Source organism: Pararge aegeria, chromosome 12 (assembly GCF_905163445.1).
Source record: "Pararge aegeria chromosome 12, ilParAegt1.1, whole genome shotgun sequence".
In the NCBI taxonomy this organism is placed as follows: Eukaryota; Metazoa; Arthropoda; class Insecta; order Lepidoptera; family Nymphalidae; genus Pararge; species Pararge aegeria.
In genome coordinates, this window is record NC_053191.1 from 7,701,286 (window position 1) to 7,717,493 (window position 16,208).

General features: G+C 35.6%; 2 protein-coding genes across 3 annotated transcripts; one reads left to right on the forward strand and one right to left on the reverse strand.

The window, feature by feature from the left end:
* Nucleotides 1-2,018: 2,018 nt before the first annotated feature.
* LOC120627920 (transmembrane emp24 domain-containing protein 2) lies at nucleotides 2,019-5,763 on the forward strand. Its single transcript, XM_039896046.1, has 4 exons — nucleotides 2,019-2,300; nucleotides 2,966-3,147; nucleotides 3,519-3,668; nucleotides 5,353-5,763. The coding sequence occupies exons 1-4, from the start codon at nucleotides 2,141-2,143 to the stop codon at nucleotides 5,500-5,502; spliced, it is 642 nt and encodes a 213-aa protein (XP_039751980.1). The 5' UTR covers nucleotides 2,019-2,140; the 3' UTR covers nucleotides 5,503-5,763.
* A 557-nt stretch (nucleotides 5,764-6,320) lies between these two features.
* On the reverse strand, nucleotides 6,321-16,170 carry LOC120627919 (gephyrin). 2 transcript variants are annotated; one of them, XM_039896045.1, is made up of 10 exons: nucleotides 16,100-16,170; nucleotides 14,665-15,422; nucleotides 13,459-13,613; nucleotides 12,128-12,269; nucleotides 11,632-11,711; nucleotides 10,883-10,989; nucleotides 10,433-10,592; nucleotides 9,518-9,629; nucleotides 7,687-7,892; nucleotides 6,321-7,165 (listed from the first exon to the last, which is right to left on the reverse strand). In XM_039896045.1, exons 2-10 carry the CDS (start codon nucleotides 15,416-15,418, stop codon nucleotides 7,025-7,027), a joined length of 1,857 nt encoding a protein of 618 aa, XP_039751979.1. In that variant the 5' UTR covers nucleotides 15,419-15,422; nucleotides 16,100-16,170; the 3' UTR covers nucleotides 6,321-7,024. The 2 variants fall into 2 exon arrangements, with proteins under 2 accessions (XP_039751979.1, XP_039751978.1); XM_039896044.1 differs by having other exon boundaries at nucleotides 15,778-16,170.
* Nucleotides 16,171-16,208: the final 38 nt, after the last annotated feature.

The following is a 16,208-nucleotide window of genomic DNA, read 5'->3' on the forward strand; positions in this document are numbered from 1 at the left end:
CAGTGACAAATAGTGACCAAGTAAGTTAGAACTTTTATGCCCGAAACTACTAACGCCAAACAAGGCAATGGCTAATTAAGTATCGCCTAATCTAAGGAGACTAAGGTAAAACATTTTTTTTTGTCTATTGACATCGCCTAAATCATTAAGCATTCGATTTTGACAAATCCTCGGTTTAGTCAAAACAGGCATAAGAAGTAAATCGTGAGCAGTCCAATACAAGTACTGCATTCACACGAATGGCGGTTACGTTTGAGCGGAGCCGAAGATGATGCCTAAGGTTTGAAACATATATAATTATGTAAACGTATTAAAGAGAACCTTCATAGTACATACTCCTCGAAAATACCACGGTACATCAACGACTTGCCCGGGACTCTTCAAAATTAAGTTATACCTATGGGTAGTCTGTGCTAAGAACTTTACCCGCAACTTCATCCGTGTCCCATTTTTATTTTCACATTAAGTAAAAAAAACCCGGGATCGCCTATACCTCTCTTCAGAAGACTCCAAGCTTATGCCAAATCAGTTTATCAATCCACGGCTTATTCGTTATTAAATCACAAACAGACAGAAAGAAATACACATACTCATATTTGTAATATTACTTCTGTTTTATAAAAACAAGTTTATAAATAATAATAAATATACTACGACAATGCACACGTCGTCACCTAGCCCCAAAGAAAATACAAAGAAAGCGTAGCTTGTGTTATGGGTACTAAGATGACTGTTGAATATTTATAATATAGAGATTAACACCAAGACCAAACATTTTCCAGTTGTGGAAATCGAAGCCACGGCCTTGGACTCAGAATGCAGGGTGCAGGGTCATTTCCTACTGCGCCAATCGGATTACAACCCATATAGGGTACTTTAAGATTATTTGTGTATTTTGGGATTAAGAAAAGGTTGATTTTGAAAGGAGGAGCACAAGTTCGATTTTGAATTGCCGCCGATAAAGCAGAATGTACTGAGATAATATCTACACACCTATCGGATTGAATTTTTATTCATTGATATCACAGGTTACTAAATGCAAATATATTAGTACCATGTTTATAAATTGGTGATATATTATGTACAAAAATTATAAAATCAATCTAAGCAAAGATTATTGCACTTGATGATTATTTACAATAAATGCTTCAGTACTGCCTTTCAGTTTATGCGTCAAGTTAAGATGAACAGACAGTTTATTTCATTGATGCTAATGCTATAGCTCAATGTGAATGTCAATGTGATAACGGCTGCGTCTGAATGCGCTTTTTTTAAGGCACTAAAAAAGAACTAAAAGGATGCTACAGCGTGGTAGGATGAAATATGCTTCTCCCCAGCCAAGCTTAACATCTAACGTCGTTAGTAATGCTATTAACATAATAATTAACGCATTGAAAAAAAGGCCCAATCAACCTTTAAGGCGCCGGTAGAGCAGCAGCCCTAGTATGACGCTAAGGTACAATCGCCATTCAACCATTGGTAAAACTTATGGAGGGTAGAGGTAAGGAGAGTCATCTTATATGGGAGAAAAGTTGAAAAAGTGTCCAGTTGTTGCGCTAAATAACAGTTCAAAAATCCTCCACAATGGCGCTGGTGGATGCACAGGGTATGGTATGAATGTAGCAATCGTAGATGAATTGAAGTATGCCGAGTTAAAAAATTTAATATCATTATCGACTAAAGTAGTTAATTATTGAGAATTACAACAACTTACGTTGTACAAAATATTGTGGTAAATATAACCTTACAGATTTATTATAACCAAACGTGCGTTTAGAGTGATTTTATTTCGTAAACAGTAAATAGTACGGTATTTATATTTGGCGCTTCTTTTAAGAGTTACCCTGATGCAAATGTGGCGCCATCCTAATTTAATACATTTTGACGACACTTTTTCATATACACAGATGACTCTCCTTACCTCTACCCTCCATAGGTAAAACTGAACGCTGCCTACGGGAAATAATAAAAAAAAGAAAAGCATGACATCTTGTCAACGTTGTCAACTCAAAATGTCATTTTATCTCCAAATGTCATTACGTGGCCTTAGATTTGTGTGCCGAATATATAGTGATAAATAAAAGAAAACAAGCTGTTAATGTATTAAAAGCTAATATTAACCTGTTCTAGTAGAAATTGTATGGAAATACTTAAAACGATGCATAATTTATCTAAATCGTTATGGGTTATATCAATAATTTTAGCCGTAGTCATATCAACTGCAAATTGTTACACTATCACGGTTGATGCACACGCCGAAGAATGTTTTTTTGAAAATGTGGAAGCCAATACTAAAATGGGTAAAATAAAAGATTCTTAGCTATCAGTTTTATTTACCTACTATTCTAAATAACCAGCTATAAAGTAGTTTTATAAGGAGATGCAATATTGTTAGATTGCCTCTATTCTTCATTGATTTCCAAAATATTTACAGCACCGCTTTATCGAATTTCTTAATACAGTCGTTTAAAATGGTATAAGTTTATTTTATTAGCTACTGTTAAAAAAATCTCTTGTGAGGTTAGGTTTACGATACAGGTCTCCAAAACTTTGTCTTATAGGAATTTATCTTGACTAAAAATGAACAGTTTGTTGTGTTTTGTTGGTGCATACCTATTATTGAATATCCTTACCTTAAAAGTGTGAATTTTAAATTTTTATTAGTGTTTTTACCTACACTTGGTAAAAATATCAATTTTATAAATTTTAAAGTGTGCAGAATGATTACGGAACAAAACATTATAATTGCCAGAGATATGCACTTTGAAATTTATAAAATTGAAGTGTAAATTTGTCAGCTGGTATAGTGAGTTTCCTCACTCACTCACTTTGGAACACTTTTATTCAAAGCCTAAATTAAAGGCACACCTCCCTTAAATTAGACTTCCATCCCTGAACCCAACTTTTTTACAATGTTTTTAAATTGTAATCAGTTTGGAATTATGAGACATTATCTTTGTTTCAGGGCTTACATTTGAAATAGCTGAAGGAGGTTTCTTAGATATAGATGTAAAAATCACTGGTCCTGATGGTACAGTGTTACACCGCGGTGAGAGAGAATCTTCTGGAATGTTCACATTTTCAGCAGCAACATCTGGTCGTTACACCTATTGTTTCAGTAATCAGATGTCCACAATGACACCTAAGGTAAGGTATAAAAAAGTGCCTATTTTAATCTATATTTCATAATATTAATTACAGCTAAACCTGGTCATATTTGCTTTGGCATAGTGTGATATGATTTATCTGCTTTACTTTACATACATTGGAATTTCCAGTTCTTGTGGGAACCTTTAACTTGCTTAAAATATATAAAACACACCATCCAAGTAACATTATTCTTTCTGTACTTTTGTTTGGTGTACAAAGTGTATTCATTCATCCATATTTTTAAATGTTTTTTTTCTGTTAATAATGTATAAAATGATACACTACAAAGTTTACACAACTTAACTTCACAAAGTAGTATAATCTGAATTGTACATTAACATTACACATTAATTATTTCTAATTTTCAGGTAGTGATGTTTAACTTTGAAGTAGGAGAAGCACCCCACAAAGATGATGGTGATAAAGACAAGGAAGTTGATCACAATAAGCTGGAGGACATGATCAAAGAGTTAGGTGCAACTCTTAAGACAGTAAAAAATGAGCAGGAATATATGCAGGTACTTTTAAACTTATCGCCACTCAAGCGTTGAAAATCTTGGTTCTGCTGTCTCTGCTATCAATTTGGATCTTGGGGTTATTTATGAGTGGAGCAAGCAATATGGTCTAAAAGTTAATCCTGTGAAGTCTAAATCAATCATCATTGGCAGCCCTGGAATGATTTCGGCGTAACTTATGTCCTATTCTTTATAATAGTGTAGGTATACCTTTTTGTGCTACCGTTATAGACCTTGGCTTATAGTTAGATCAAGATTTGTCTTGGTCCACACATATAAAAGAAATAATTAGACGTATGTTTGCCACCATGGGCTCGCTGCGACTCCTAAGATCTATTCTCCCAATCCCGACTAAAGTGATGTTGGTACATTCCCTCCTTCTATCTATTCTTGACTATGCGGACGCAAGCTATCTTAATTTGACTGAGGACCAGCTAAACAAACTTGAGCGAAACTCCAAATCTTGCTATTCGGTTCATGTTTAGCCTACGCAAGTATGACCACGTATCTGAATTTCGACAAAAGCTCAAGTGGCTCCCTATCCGCCGTCGCCGAGATATGCATGTCCTTTCACTTCTGTACTATGTGTTATTTAATCCTAAAACACCTTCGTACTTGAAGGAAAAATTGCTAAAAATTGATTTTGTAGGATTGCCTGCTGATTTAAGATCATGTCGTATGCTGACACTTCACATGCCTTTTCACAAGACGAAGTTCTATAAACTCTCGTTTACAGTGCAAGCTATTGAATTGTGGAATGCGCTTCCACTAAATATACGTGAGGCAAAGTAGCTTGAAACATTTAAAAACGCGGTGAAAGCATATTATCTTGCACAATAATGACGACATTTATTATACCTTGATTATGTTTATTTTTATTATCTATATTTTCATAAGTATTTATGTATGATTGAGTATATATTAGTTTATTATTTTATATTTATTTATTATATTTTTCTTATTTGTGCAATTTTGTTTGTGTATTTGTATTTAGCTATTTGAATTTTACACCACCTGTCCCCTCTTTCTCATCTTGTCCTAATCCAAATGTTGCCTGGCAGAGATCGCTGTCTTTGTATTTCTATTGTCTTTTTATTTTCCTAACTTCATTGTGGTGTACAAATAAAGAGTTAAATAAATAATAAAGAGGCCCCTATAATAACAATGAATTTATAAGCAAAATTAAAAGTACTATTGGTAGTATCAAATTATTCTCATCAACTTGTATGTTTTATGGCAATGGCTGGCACATAGAATTTAATGTGTTTGTCCAGATGGACTAGTGTGTTTAACATTGAATAACTTTGTATAAATTAACATTGAGTGAAACAAAAAAAATAAGTATTTATCAATTAATTTAAAAAATTAATTGTATTGAAACTGACGGCCGATTGGCGAAGAGGGCAGCAATCCTACTTTCTGAGTCCAAGGCCATGAGTTGGATTCCCACAATTGAAAAATGTTTGTCTGATGAACATGAATGTTTCTCAGTATCTGTGTTTATGATTATTATGAGCATTTCTGCATATTATTAAAAAAATATTCCTCCGTAGCAAGCTACGCTTACTTTAGGACTAGATAGTGTGTATAGTCGTAGTATATTTAACTCGAATTCCTCCTTTTTTTTACATACTATCCAAACAATTTATAATATTTTTAAACATAAATTTTCTTATGGAAACTGCAGGTGCGAGACAGAATTCACCGTTCCATCAATGAAAGCACAAACTCTCGTGTTGTTATGTGGTCTATATTTGAAGCATCTGTGCTTCTAGTTATGACCCTGGGCCAAGTCTACTACCTCAAGAGATTCTTTGAAGTGCAACGAGTCGTCTAAAATTTGTTACTGTGTACATGTAGTATTTAAATAAATTTTTATATTGATGACTGAGAAGTAAGACACCATTTTGGTATGTTGCATGATATGTAAGAATCTACAATTTTTTGTTGTTGTTGTTTTTGTGATGAACAGGCTTATAATCTACTGTATTAAACCATCCATACTTCAAAAAAACACATGCAAAATATAAATTGTAAATAAAACAACTGTAATAATTGATCTGTTTATTTGTACAGTAAAATATACAAAATAAATTAGTATCATCTTTTATTGAAACACCAACAATTAAGGTATTTTTTGCAGTTTATGCAGTGTTTTTGGTAGTTTAAAATTATATGCACATTGCACTGTTTGATTTTTCCTAAATATAATTTGTTATACTTTTAAATGGTACAAAAACAAAAGATATTGCTGTTTATGTATAGTCTATTCTTACTTCATGTCTTATGATGTAAACAATCTTTTTTGTTACTTTTTACTGTAAAGTAAGTTTTGTAAGTACTATTAAAGTACAATGTAATTGGTGTGCTATATTCAAGGCGGTATTATGAATAGTCAAATTGTTAATGGTTCAATTCAAAAATATATTTTATTATTTATTTATGCAAGAAAATGTTTACTATTTTTAAAATAAAAGATACTGCCAGTACCCAGTTAAATTAAGAATTCTTTATAATTCATAAAAATAACTTGCAGTGAGGCACAAAATGCAAGTGCAGTAATGTAAATCACCCTTGTTGCATTTTTTGGGTTACTTAAAGCGATATATAACAAGATCTAAGCAAGCAAGTAGGTTTTTTTTTAAATAATAAAAAAATATATAAAATAAATCTTGTATTTATTTAACAACACTTTTTTCTCTATTTTCAAAAAATTCTTATCACGAAAAAGTATTGAAAGGATTGTTTACATACATTTATTAAAATACAACAGGAAAAATTGAAGTATATTATGTATATAGCGACTGCATAGATTGTAGTCAAATTCGAGGCTTATAGTTACGTAGAGCACAAAATCTATTTTCAATGTTACTTTGGACATTCTGAGTACCTATTTGACGATAACTACTTATTTTAACCTACTAATCCATTCAAAAACAAAGCTTATACTGTTCTTTTTTTTGTAATAAAGTGGTCTGTTTATACTGATTCAATAAATAAATAAAAAAAATTTTACTGATTTTTAGATTAAAGGTTACGTACATAATATAATTTAGCATTCGTATAACAATAAAAGATTTCTATGCAATTAATTACAATTATTTTATACCAAGTTTTATATAATCTTTTTTTTTTATAAAATATAAACGTTGGCAAATACTAATAACCGTTGTAAAGCCTATAACCTAAAATTCTACTGAGCGAAAGTACACCGGCTCCGATTAAAGTACCACCACAATAAGGATTCAAACACATACATATCGCATTTACCCTGTGTTATTCATGATCTGTGTGATGATGAATAAATATATTTGATAATTTTACACCATTTTTCAAGTAGATTAATATAAACGAAAGGGTTAGAGCCTGGTGAGATCTATCCTTCCGGTGACGAATGCTGAAACAGTGGTACCTGCAGGTAACTGTTTCACCTGTTCCGAGGCTCCTGGCAACTCCAGCAGCACGCTTGCGCCGCATGCACTCAGCAACCGACTACTGCACTGTTATTACCAAAAAGAGTTAATTTAAAACCCCGTAATTAAAAGCCAAAAATTATTGTTTGGCCACTTAAAAAAGACGTAAAATACATGTTGCCCTAAAGATATTATTTTTTGTCACGATTAGCCGCCCTCGGCCAGGGCCTGCAGGGCCTTTTTTTGACTGCAATCTCACTTGGTAGTAAGTGATGGTGTTATGCATCATGTACAGCAGTTATAATAAACCCATATGCCCTCCACGGCCTCTACGCGAGATCGTACCGGAACGCTTAATCGCTTAGTGGCCAGCAGTGTGGTAACCAGCCACCGGCCGATGCCCCCCACCAGAGAAAATTAAGAAATTATAAAAAAAAAATTGTTTTGGCCTTCTACAAAAATTTTCACAAAACAGCCGCGGACGAACTGACGTATCAATATTCCATCCCCTAGACCAGAAGCTGGGTACGCCCATGGGCATTCGATTAAGTTAATGCCTCGGTTTAGTGAATAAGTGAATAAGTAAGGCAAGTAATTGTAATAATTACCTGGTTCCCCAATAACGTGGCGACGGGCAGTTCGTTAACGCTCGGGAACTGCAAGACAGCTCGCGCGTACTCCGGCCGCGGGTCCAACGTCAAGTCGTGCGCTAACCGCACCCCCATACGGGCAAAGTCGCCCGTGTGGCGCGTGCATTGCCGCAGCGCGCGTATTACGAAAAGTAAACAGCACACGTAAGCCGAAACGGGATTACCTTTTTTTGGAAAATTTACAAACTTTAAACAAGACTGCTTCTTTATTGTTTTCATGCATAATATTTTTTTTTTAAATAGCAATAACTGTCGGCCAAACAACTGGCCTACCTGATGGTAAATGATAATAAAAAAACGCATATGAGTGCCAAACTTTTCGGCCGATCTGGCGACCCTGCTTTCTGAGTTCGATCCCCACAACTGGGAAATGTTTGTGTGATGAATATAAATGTTTTCAATGACTGGGTGTTTCTCTACATATTATAAGTATTTCTAGAACCCATAACACAAGCTACGCTTACTTTGGGGCTAGATGACGATGTGTGTAGGTATTTACGTAATCATGACATCAAACAAGGCCTGTTACAGAGCACGGGTCTCCTCCCATAATGAGAAGGGGTTAGGGCCGTAGTCCAACACGCTGGTCCAGTACGGATTAGTGGACTCCACACATCTTTGTCGTAGTATATTTATTTATTTGATATTTGCAAGTTGTGTCCATCAACCTGACGCGTATAAGTTAAGCTTCATGTGCCTGGCACCGGCAACCACTCCTTTCAAACCAGACCACAGCAATGCTGCTTGTCAGCAGAAATAAGCATAGCAGTAGTACTTCCACGGTAGAGATGTCACAAAAATCTCTTCGCATCATCATCATCATCAATTCAACCGATAGACGTCCACTGCTGGACATAGGTCTCTTGTAGGGAGTTCCAAATTCCACAGTTTTGTGCCGCTTGAATCCAGCGGCTACCTGGGACGCGCCTAATGTCGTCCGTCCACCTCGTCGGGGGTCGACCAACGCTGCGTTTACCAGTACGGGGCTGCCATTCCAGCACCTTTTGACCCCAACGTCCATCCCTCCTCCGAACGATGTGCCCCGCCTATTGCCACTTCAGCTTCGCGACTCGTTGAGCTATGTCGGTAACTCTGGTTCTTCTACGGATCTCCACATTAGTGATTTTATGAAGTAGATACTCCGAGCATAGCTCTCTCCATCGTTCGCTGAGTGACTCAGAGCCTTCTTATGAGGCCCATAGTAAGCGACCATGTTTCGGAGCCTAAAAAAAAAAATCTCTTCTACCTGTACTAATTAAATTGGAGCAGCGTGGTAACTTCATTAGGTCGGCAGACGAGATCAAGCGAATCTTAGGGATAGAATCCCTAAGGTTCATACGCGGCAAAACATCGTGGAATTTGGAAATTCTCACAAAATACGTTTACATCAGGGGACCAATGGGTTAACATGAAAAATAAACGAATCAAATATATTTGTATTATGACGTAGAATAAATGGACAAATCGAAAAGCCTAGAACGAATAACAAAAGTTAGATATTAAGTAAGATATCGTATTATTATATAGTTTAACATTAATAAAGATTTAGGTTCCAGAGTTTTCGCAAAAATCCTACATCATGAAGATGTCCGTCCCATACGGCATAGCAATGATTTCAAAATTCCTTTTTAAGTAAGTCTATTTTTAGCATGGTTCTTGTAAAAAATATAAGAACTGGAATAATTAATTTTTCGAACGCTTTACCTCTCGATTTCAATCGTTGCAAAGATGTCGGCCTGTTTAAACAAGTGTTCATAAACGTTGGTAGGTAATACACTTATTTACTTACCGGGTAATGCAAAAATAAACTTAGTTTTCCCTTGAAACTCGCAGGTGGCGAAAGTGCTCGGTTTTCCAGGCTTCATGCGGACGCGTCCGAAGTGCAGTGTTGCTCCAAAATCCTAGAAAAAATTGCACTTATTTTGTACAAGCGACTTACCATGAATTGTTTTATTATCTCTTACTCCATCCTCTTAGGAATAGTTTCCGGCACAAAAAGAAGCCATTCTAACATCCCATGTAACGTATTCCCACACATTCCGATCAGTTTCTTTGCCAAAAGAAAGATAAACTATATTTAGGTTAAAAAAATGGAGATCCTTAAGAAAATTGCAATAATGCAAACCAACGCAGCAGAATTTTATCTATAAAATGAATTATTTGAGAAATACATAAAAATTATGTTCTAAATAATTAAAGTAATCATTTTTACGTACAAGGGTTTGTCCTTAAGGGATTCCGTCCGTCTAACTATCATAAGTTAAGTCGCAATAGCAGCTTTTGTGTTCTTAAATTTTTTAGATCGCCGGTAAAAACAAAATTGGGTTACATAACTAATGCAGTAGTTATTCTTATTCAAATAAATAGTATTATCATCAAGGGTATTTTTATATAACAGTAAAAACTTTCTAATTGAGGTACCTATTCCAATCGGACATTTAATGTACTTAGAAGTTATCGAATTAAAACATTTAAGGATTACATGATACAACTAAAAAAAACTTTATTGCAAGAGTTCTTTTTAAAAACTACTTACACCCGATTTTTTAAAACCAGAATCCAGAACTAAAAAATATGCTTTAAAAAACCAAAGGCGTATGAAGTCGCGGGTATAGCTAGTATACTATATATATATAATTCCTTATGAAGTTTTTGCTTATAACTTGACACTACAGCACACGGTTGCAAAAGATAAATAACTCACATTAGTCAACACCGGTTTCAGTAAGTCCCTCTCACCCATAGAAACACCTCCCGTGCATATGAGTATGTCCGTGCGTGGTAGAGCACGCGCGATAGCTGCCGCCAGCGCCGACGGATCATCCCGCGCAATTCCGCAGTCTATGCTGTCGTAGCCGTGTTCCCTTTATCAAAAACGGTACAGCATTAATATGTTTTAGTTTCTTACGGATAATGGTATCAGTAAGAAACTATAAACATAGGGTTATGGACTCCTTAATTTCTTTGAAGACCTCTGTTGTCCGACGCCGACGAACATTTAGAAGGCTTTTTAAGCTTCGTTAATAAACGTTCGTTAGTCAAATGAAGTAACAATAAGTAAAAAAAATTGGTGGAACAACGTTGTTCTATTGACGGTAGCCTATCATAAAACATAATAACAGTAATCAATGAATACTATTCTGTTATTGCTTACTTGAGTAATGCTTTCAACATGATTCTGTTAGAGTCCCTAATATGAGACGGGCGCAGGATACTATCTGAAGGTTCTTGCAATTCGTTACCAGTTGACATGATGGCCACCTAAAATCAAATAAATATGAGCTATATGTTAAGCTACATTAAGCCATGCATATTATGCCGAATGAACACATTTCCATCCTTTTCACAAATATTAAAGCGAAGGTTACGCCAAGTTGTTCAAGCTTGTCGCGGATGTGTGCGAAAATTTTCCAGTGGCTCAGCCATCGGGCGACTGGTTGGAACACCGTGGGGTTTTAGTCGGTACGAATCTGACATAATCACAGTGTCTCCCCGTGGCGCGGTGGTATCCATGAGGATTTCCTTACGAGAAAAAAAAAAGTTGTTCAAGTTGAGTGGCAGTGACGCAATGCTGTGTCCTGTATATAGCCAATCAGAATACGCGTTTATTTGAGAAAGTCTTGTGATGGTTGCGGTGGATTAGACGTAAATTGCCATTAGGCACTGTTCTATTGCTACGCATAGCCTCGCTTTGCAAGTATTCTAATGTAGATTATCCGCTGCTATGCACAAACCAACTACGCACGAATATGTAGTCGGTGACTGGTGAGTGATAATGTTTAACTTGTGTCCGGTTTTCGTATTCTGTAACTTTTCGATCAGTAGAAACTGTAGTTAATTACTGTCCTCCTTAATAAACACCTCGATTATTTTATTTATTTTACATAATTATATGTTACTTACCTTAGGGTAAGCGATTATAGGAACACTCTGGTAACCAGCCCCTGCTAAAATACCAATTTGTGCGGCACCTATTACGTCACCTAAAAAAATTATAAAATATAAACCTATGAATATACAACGTGTAACAGAATTAGAAAATAATATTAAAGAATGCTTAAGTATATGGCATAAGGAATCACCCTGTGAAAATATAAAATAAACAGAAGCATATTTATTTCTCCATACAAACGAATTCAAAAGATTCTAAGTGTTTACTTATGACAACCCTATTGAAGATAAAAGAACGACACGAGCATAGTACCTACGCTACGCGACGACGCGTATCTAATAAAGTGGCAGGAGTCACATGATTTTAATTTTGCATGTGATGTTAGGGCTGTATCAGTGGTTTACACAAGAACTATTAGGTTTTCGGTTACACAGTTAAGTCTCAGAGATAGTACATAATGTACCTCTAAAGCCTGTGAAGTACCTATGTTTCTCGTCTAATAATTACCTTTTTCGACTAGCATTGAACCAACAGGAATGTCATAGCCAATAGGTCGGACGTCCTGGTGTGGCTGGGGTGCCACAAGTATCTCAATTTCCAATTCGGTCCTATGATCATCTGAAGCCTTAATTAGCTTAGTATCTTCGACCTGAAAAACCAGATACCTATAATACTTTTTTACCATGTACTACACGTAGCATGTGTAAAACAGCGTCAGAAATTAAAAATAAAAATTCTCATAAATTACCATAGCGAATATGGCGGGGACCTAGATTAAATAAGTCCGATGCGAAGAGGAACTTTTTCGAGAGGTTCCGGACTTTGCGATTAAATGAGGCTTATAACCGTACCCGTTTGAACCGAAAGGTGGCGGTTATTCGACCAACTGACGCATGAACTTGATAATCAATCCAATCAAACATCTTCAGATGGTGGATTGAGTTTAGTTGTTCTATCCTTTTCAAACTCTTCCCCGTAGATAGAATAGCACTACTAAATTTTATCTGTCATCTGAGGATTTTGGATTAGATTGATTATATTAACATCGGGCGTAAAACGTTCTCAAGGAGGAGTGACCTCAGTCAAGTCGGTTGAAAGGAATATGCAAAAGCCAAATAAATGAGACAATTTTTAAGTTTAAAAAAGACATGTTGGGCCGACCCATCACGTGGGATACGGGCAGGAACAAGAAGAAAAGGCCGTCTCATGGGGCGTACTGAAAAATTACTAAAAATAGGTAACAAATCAGAATTCAAAGACTCTTCCATTTCGTTTAAGGATAAGGTGCTGTTAGTAAAATATTTGGCGTGGTAGATAAATCTCATTCTATTGAACTCTTAACCAAATGGTAGCGATGTGTGCCAGCGATTAGGAAGCGTGCTCGTCTTGTTGTATTCAAGTCCATCACTTTCTTTGACGTTAAAGGATAACATCGTGAGGAAATCTGCATGCCTGAGAGTTTTCCATAATGTTCTAAGAGGTAAAGTCCACCAATCCGTACTCAACCCTTCTCATTCTAAAAGGAAATCCAAGCCCTGTAGGCGTAGCTTGTGTTATGGGTACTAAGATGACTGATGAATATTTTTTAATGAATAATATACATAAATACTTATAATATAAACACCCAGACATTATTCTGTATTAACCCTGGTACATTCCCCAGGACCAAGAGGCATGTATACTACTACTCAAGCTAATTTTGCAGTATGTACGTAAGAATTCCATAGAGGGGGAAGGATCCGAATCGATTATAGACGTGGAGGTGGTTATTTTTCCCTAGTACCTACTTACTTACTCCTGAGTTGCATAATCTAAAGCGATAAGGTAAAAATAGTTACCTGAACAACGCAATCTGCACCAAGTGGTAAAGGTGCTCCTGTATTAACCCTGGCACATTCCCCGGGACCAAGAGGCATGTATGGAGTTTCACCTGCTGTTACAGCGGCCCGTACTTTACGTATACCAACACCATCCAAGCTAAGGCAAGCGTAACCTACGAGAAGGTAACAAATTTCATGATTGGCGACCACACTTGAAAACGCAGTTTTGGTAGACCCTAACGAAGTAGACAGACGACATAAAACGAGTCGCAGAGAGTAGCTGGATACAGGTGGCACAAAACCGTAGTGAGTGGAAATCCTTAAAAAAGACTCATGTCCAGCATTGGAAGTCTTGTGATTGAGAAGAGCATTATGATGATAAAAAGAGAATCGGCAATAGTGCCAATTCTGTTGTACTCAAATCTCTCTAAATCAAAAATAGTTCTAACTTAATCCACAAAGAACAAAAAAGAAGAAGAAGAAAAGAAAGGCAATACTTTTAAATGTGTCAATAGAATTTAGCTACAAATAAATAATCAAACAAAAAAACAAACAAATCCTTTCTCTTTATAATACATTACAAAAGTTTTGACAACCTCCCTAGCAGTGTTGAGCGCTATAGAGGGCGCGGCCATATAAGGTTTCGTGTTCCCGGCGAGAAATTTATATTTTCTGGATTTGGTCTGATGGGGTGGGATGCTCTAACAGTGGCTAGTTTTCATCGTACCGGCATAGACGCGCCGCCAAAGCGATTACGCGTTTCGATACGATTCCGCGAAGGAACCGACGAGTGGTATGAGTTTTATACTGCCATACCTCTAAGGTTAGCCATCTACCATATAAGACTGCATCAACCCCTACCACCAGGTTAGACAGCAGTCAAGGGTTAACTTGTAGTGGATTAAAAAATTAATAAGTGTAATTGACAAAATTTTACTTGAAAAAGTAAAGTTGAATCAACAAATACTAAACAAAAGAGAAGGCTATATTCCAACCATCAAATTGGCATATGGCCTTCAAACACAATTGTGTGTATTTAATATTGAATGCATATAATAATGTATCATGTACAGCGTTCGAGTAGCGTGCGGGAATTCAATTACCTAGCAGAATGTAATCATATGAGAAAGTTGTAAAGTGAAAATTATTTGCTTGGTTTTGCAACATAAATTAAATACTGAAAGTTTTGGAATTAACTTTGAAATAATAATGATAATTACTAACCATCCTTAACTGATGCTGGAAATGGAGGCATAGGTTCCTTAGCAATGATGTCTTGAGCAACAACACAGGCCGTACTTTCTTCAAGAGAAACTAATTCTACTCTCTCTACCCATTTTAACATTACAGCATCAACTATATTAAAGGCTTCCACCATCTCAATCATAGGATAAGGAGATTCACGGGGTCTTAGTGCTACTTTAGATATATCAACATTACTGTTCCGTTTATGCGGACAGATATGATCAACTTGCAACTTGTCATGGACGGTTCTAACTTCACCCAGCTCATTGTTAATTACAGAAATAGCATGAGATAAAACAACCTTAACAACTTCAATGCATTCTGTAACAGCTTTTTTACTTCCTGGAAAATTAATTATAAGTGTACGGTCTTTGATGCCAGCAACTGCTCTAGATAACATTGCCAACGGAGTCTTCTTAAGACTTTCTATGGTCATTGCAATTGGTATTGCTGGCACTTCTCTCTGGATAATTGCTTTAGTTGCTTCTGGAGTAACATCCCGAGGACTTAAACCTGTACCTCCAGTTGTTAAAATCAGATCAATATTAGAATCACAAAAATATTTAAGCTCTCGCTCAATGATTTCTTTCTCATCAGGTACAATTATTGTATGTATGTTTGCCTCTGGAAATTTTTCTGTTATGAAATCAAACAGTGCTGGTCCAGACGTGTCTTGAGAGTTATCCTTGAAACAGCTATCACTCACTGTAATAATTGCAACTGCCTTGACCATTTTCCTAAAATATGAATTGGAAATCATACAGGAAAAACATTATTTCTAACCCTTATTAATATTATAAATCCGAAAGAGTGTAAGTTTGATTGTTTCGACGCACCCTAACTAAGCGTCCATTCAACTTATGGCATAGTTCTATAACTTTTTATCCAAGGAAAACAAATGCTTTCGACTGGATTTTATAAAAAAAAATCGTAACGAAGAACGCGGGCATCAGCTGTTTATTAAATAAAAGCTAAATTACTAACCAATAGTTAAGTCATGAGATCATGAGTTTTCAAGTTATTATTTATTTTGACTTACGTTTTTTTTTTTACTTATTTTAGCCCTTAAAAAATATTAATTATACAACTTACGTTATTACGTTGCTACAGCCGTGCTTCAAATGGAATTTAAAAATTCTATTTTAACATATAACAAACAGCAAGTTTAACAACTTGCTGATAAAAATTCGTTATAATAAATATTTGTAGGTCGTTATCAGTGTTAAGAAGAAAAGTTTTTAATACTTCTGTACTAGTCGAACTAGCATTAAGTAATTCAGTTCAAGAATCATTTATTTAAAAATAGAACGCGTGTATATATTTGGCACAACTTTTGATTGACACTACTTATATCGTCGATGTGATGTTATTTAAGAACAGCGCACACTTTATTAATAAAAATCTTAAGACGTACCTAAACAAAGATATATAATAATAAGAAAACTAAAGGAAAACTTTGAAACATTGAAAAGGTAGATTATTTGAATTGAGATTCCATATGATAATGACAACTGACAGATAAG

Bases quoted from the DNA above. Each gene is read 5' to 3' on its own strand.
- LOC120627919 (XM_039896045.1), bottom strand. From the start codon at position 15,418: ATGGTCAAGGCAGTTGCAATTATTACAGTGAGTGATAGCTGTTTCAAG. The intron at 13,614-14,664 runs GTTAGTAATTAT...ACCTTCTCGTAG, and splicing joins TCCAGCATCAGTTAAGGATG to GTTACGCTTGCCTTAGCTTG. The intron at 7,166-7,686 runs GTAATTATTACA...TGGTAATAACAG, and splicing joins CCACGTTATTGGGGAACCAG to TGCAGTAGTCGGTTGCTGAG.
- LOC120627920 (XM_039896046.1), top strand. From the start codon at position 2,141: ATGGAAATACTTAAAACGATGCATAATTTATCTAAATCGTTATGGGTT. The intron at 3,148-3,518 runs GTAAGGTATAAA...TCTAATTTTCAG, and splicing joins TGTCCACAATGACACCTAAG to GTAGTGATGTTTAACTTTGA. The intron at 3,669-5,352 runs GTACTTTTAAAC...TGGAAACTGCAG, and splicing joins ATGAGCAGGAATATATGCAG to GTGCGAGACAGAATTCACCG.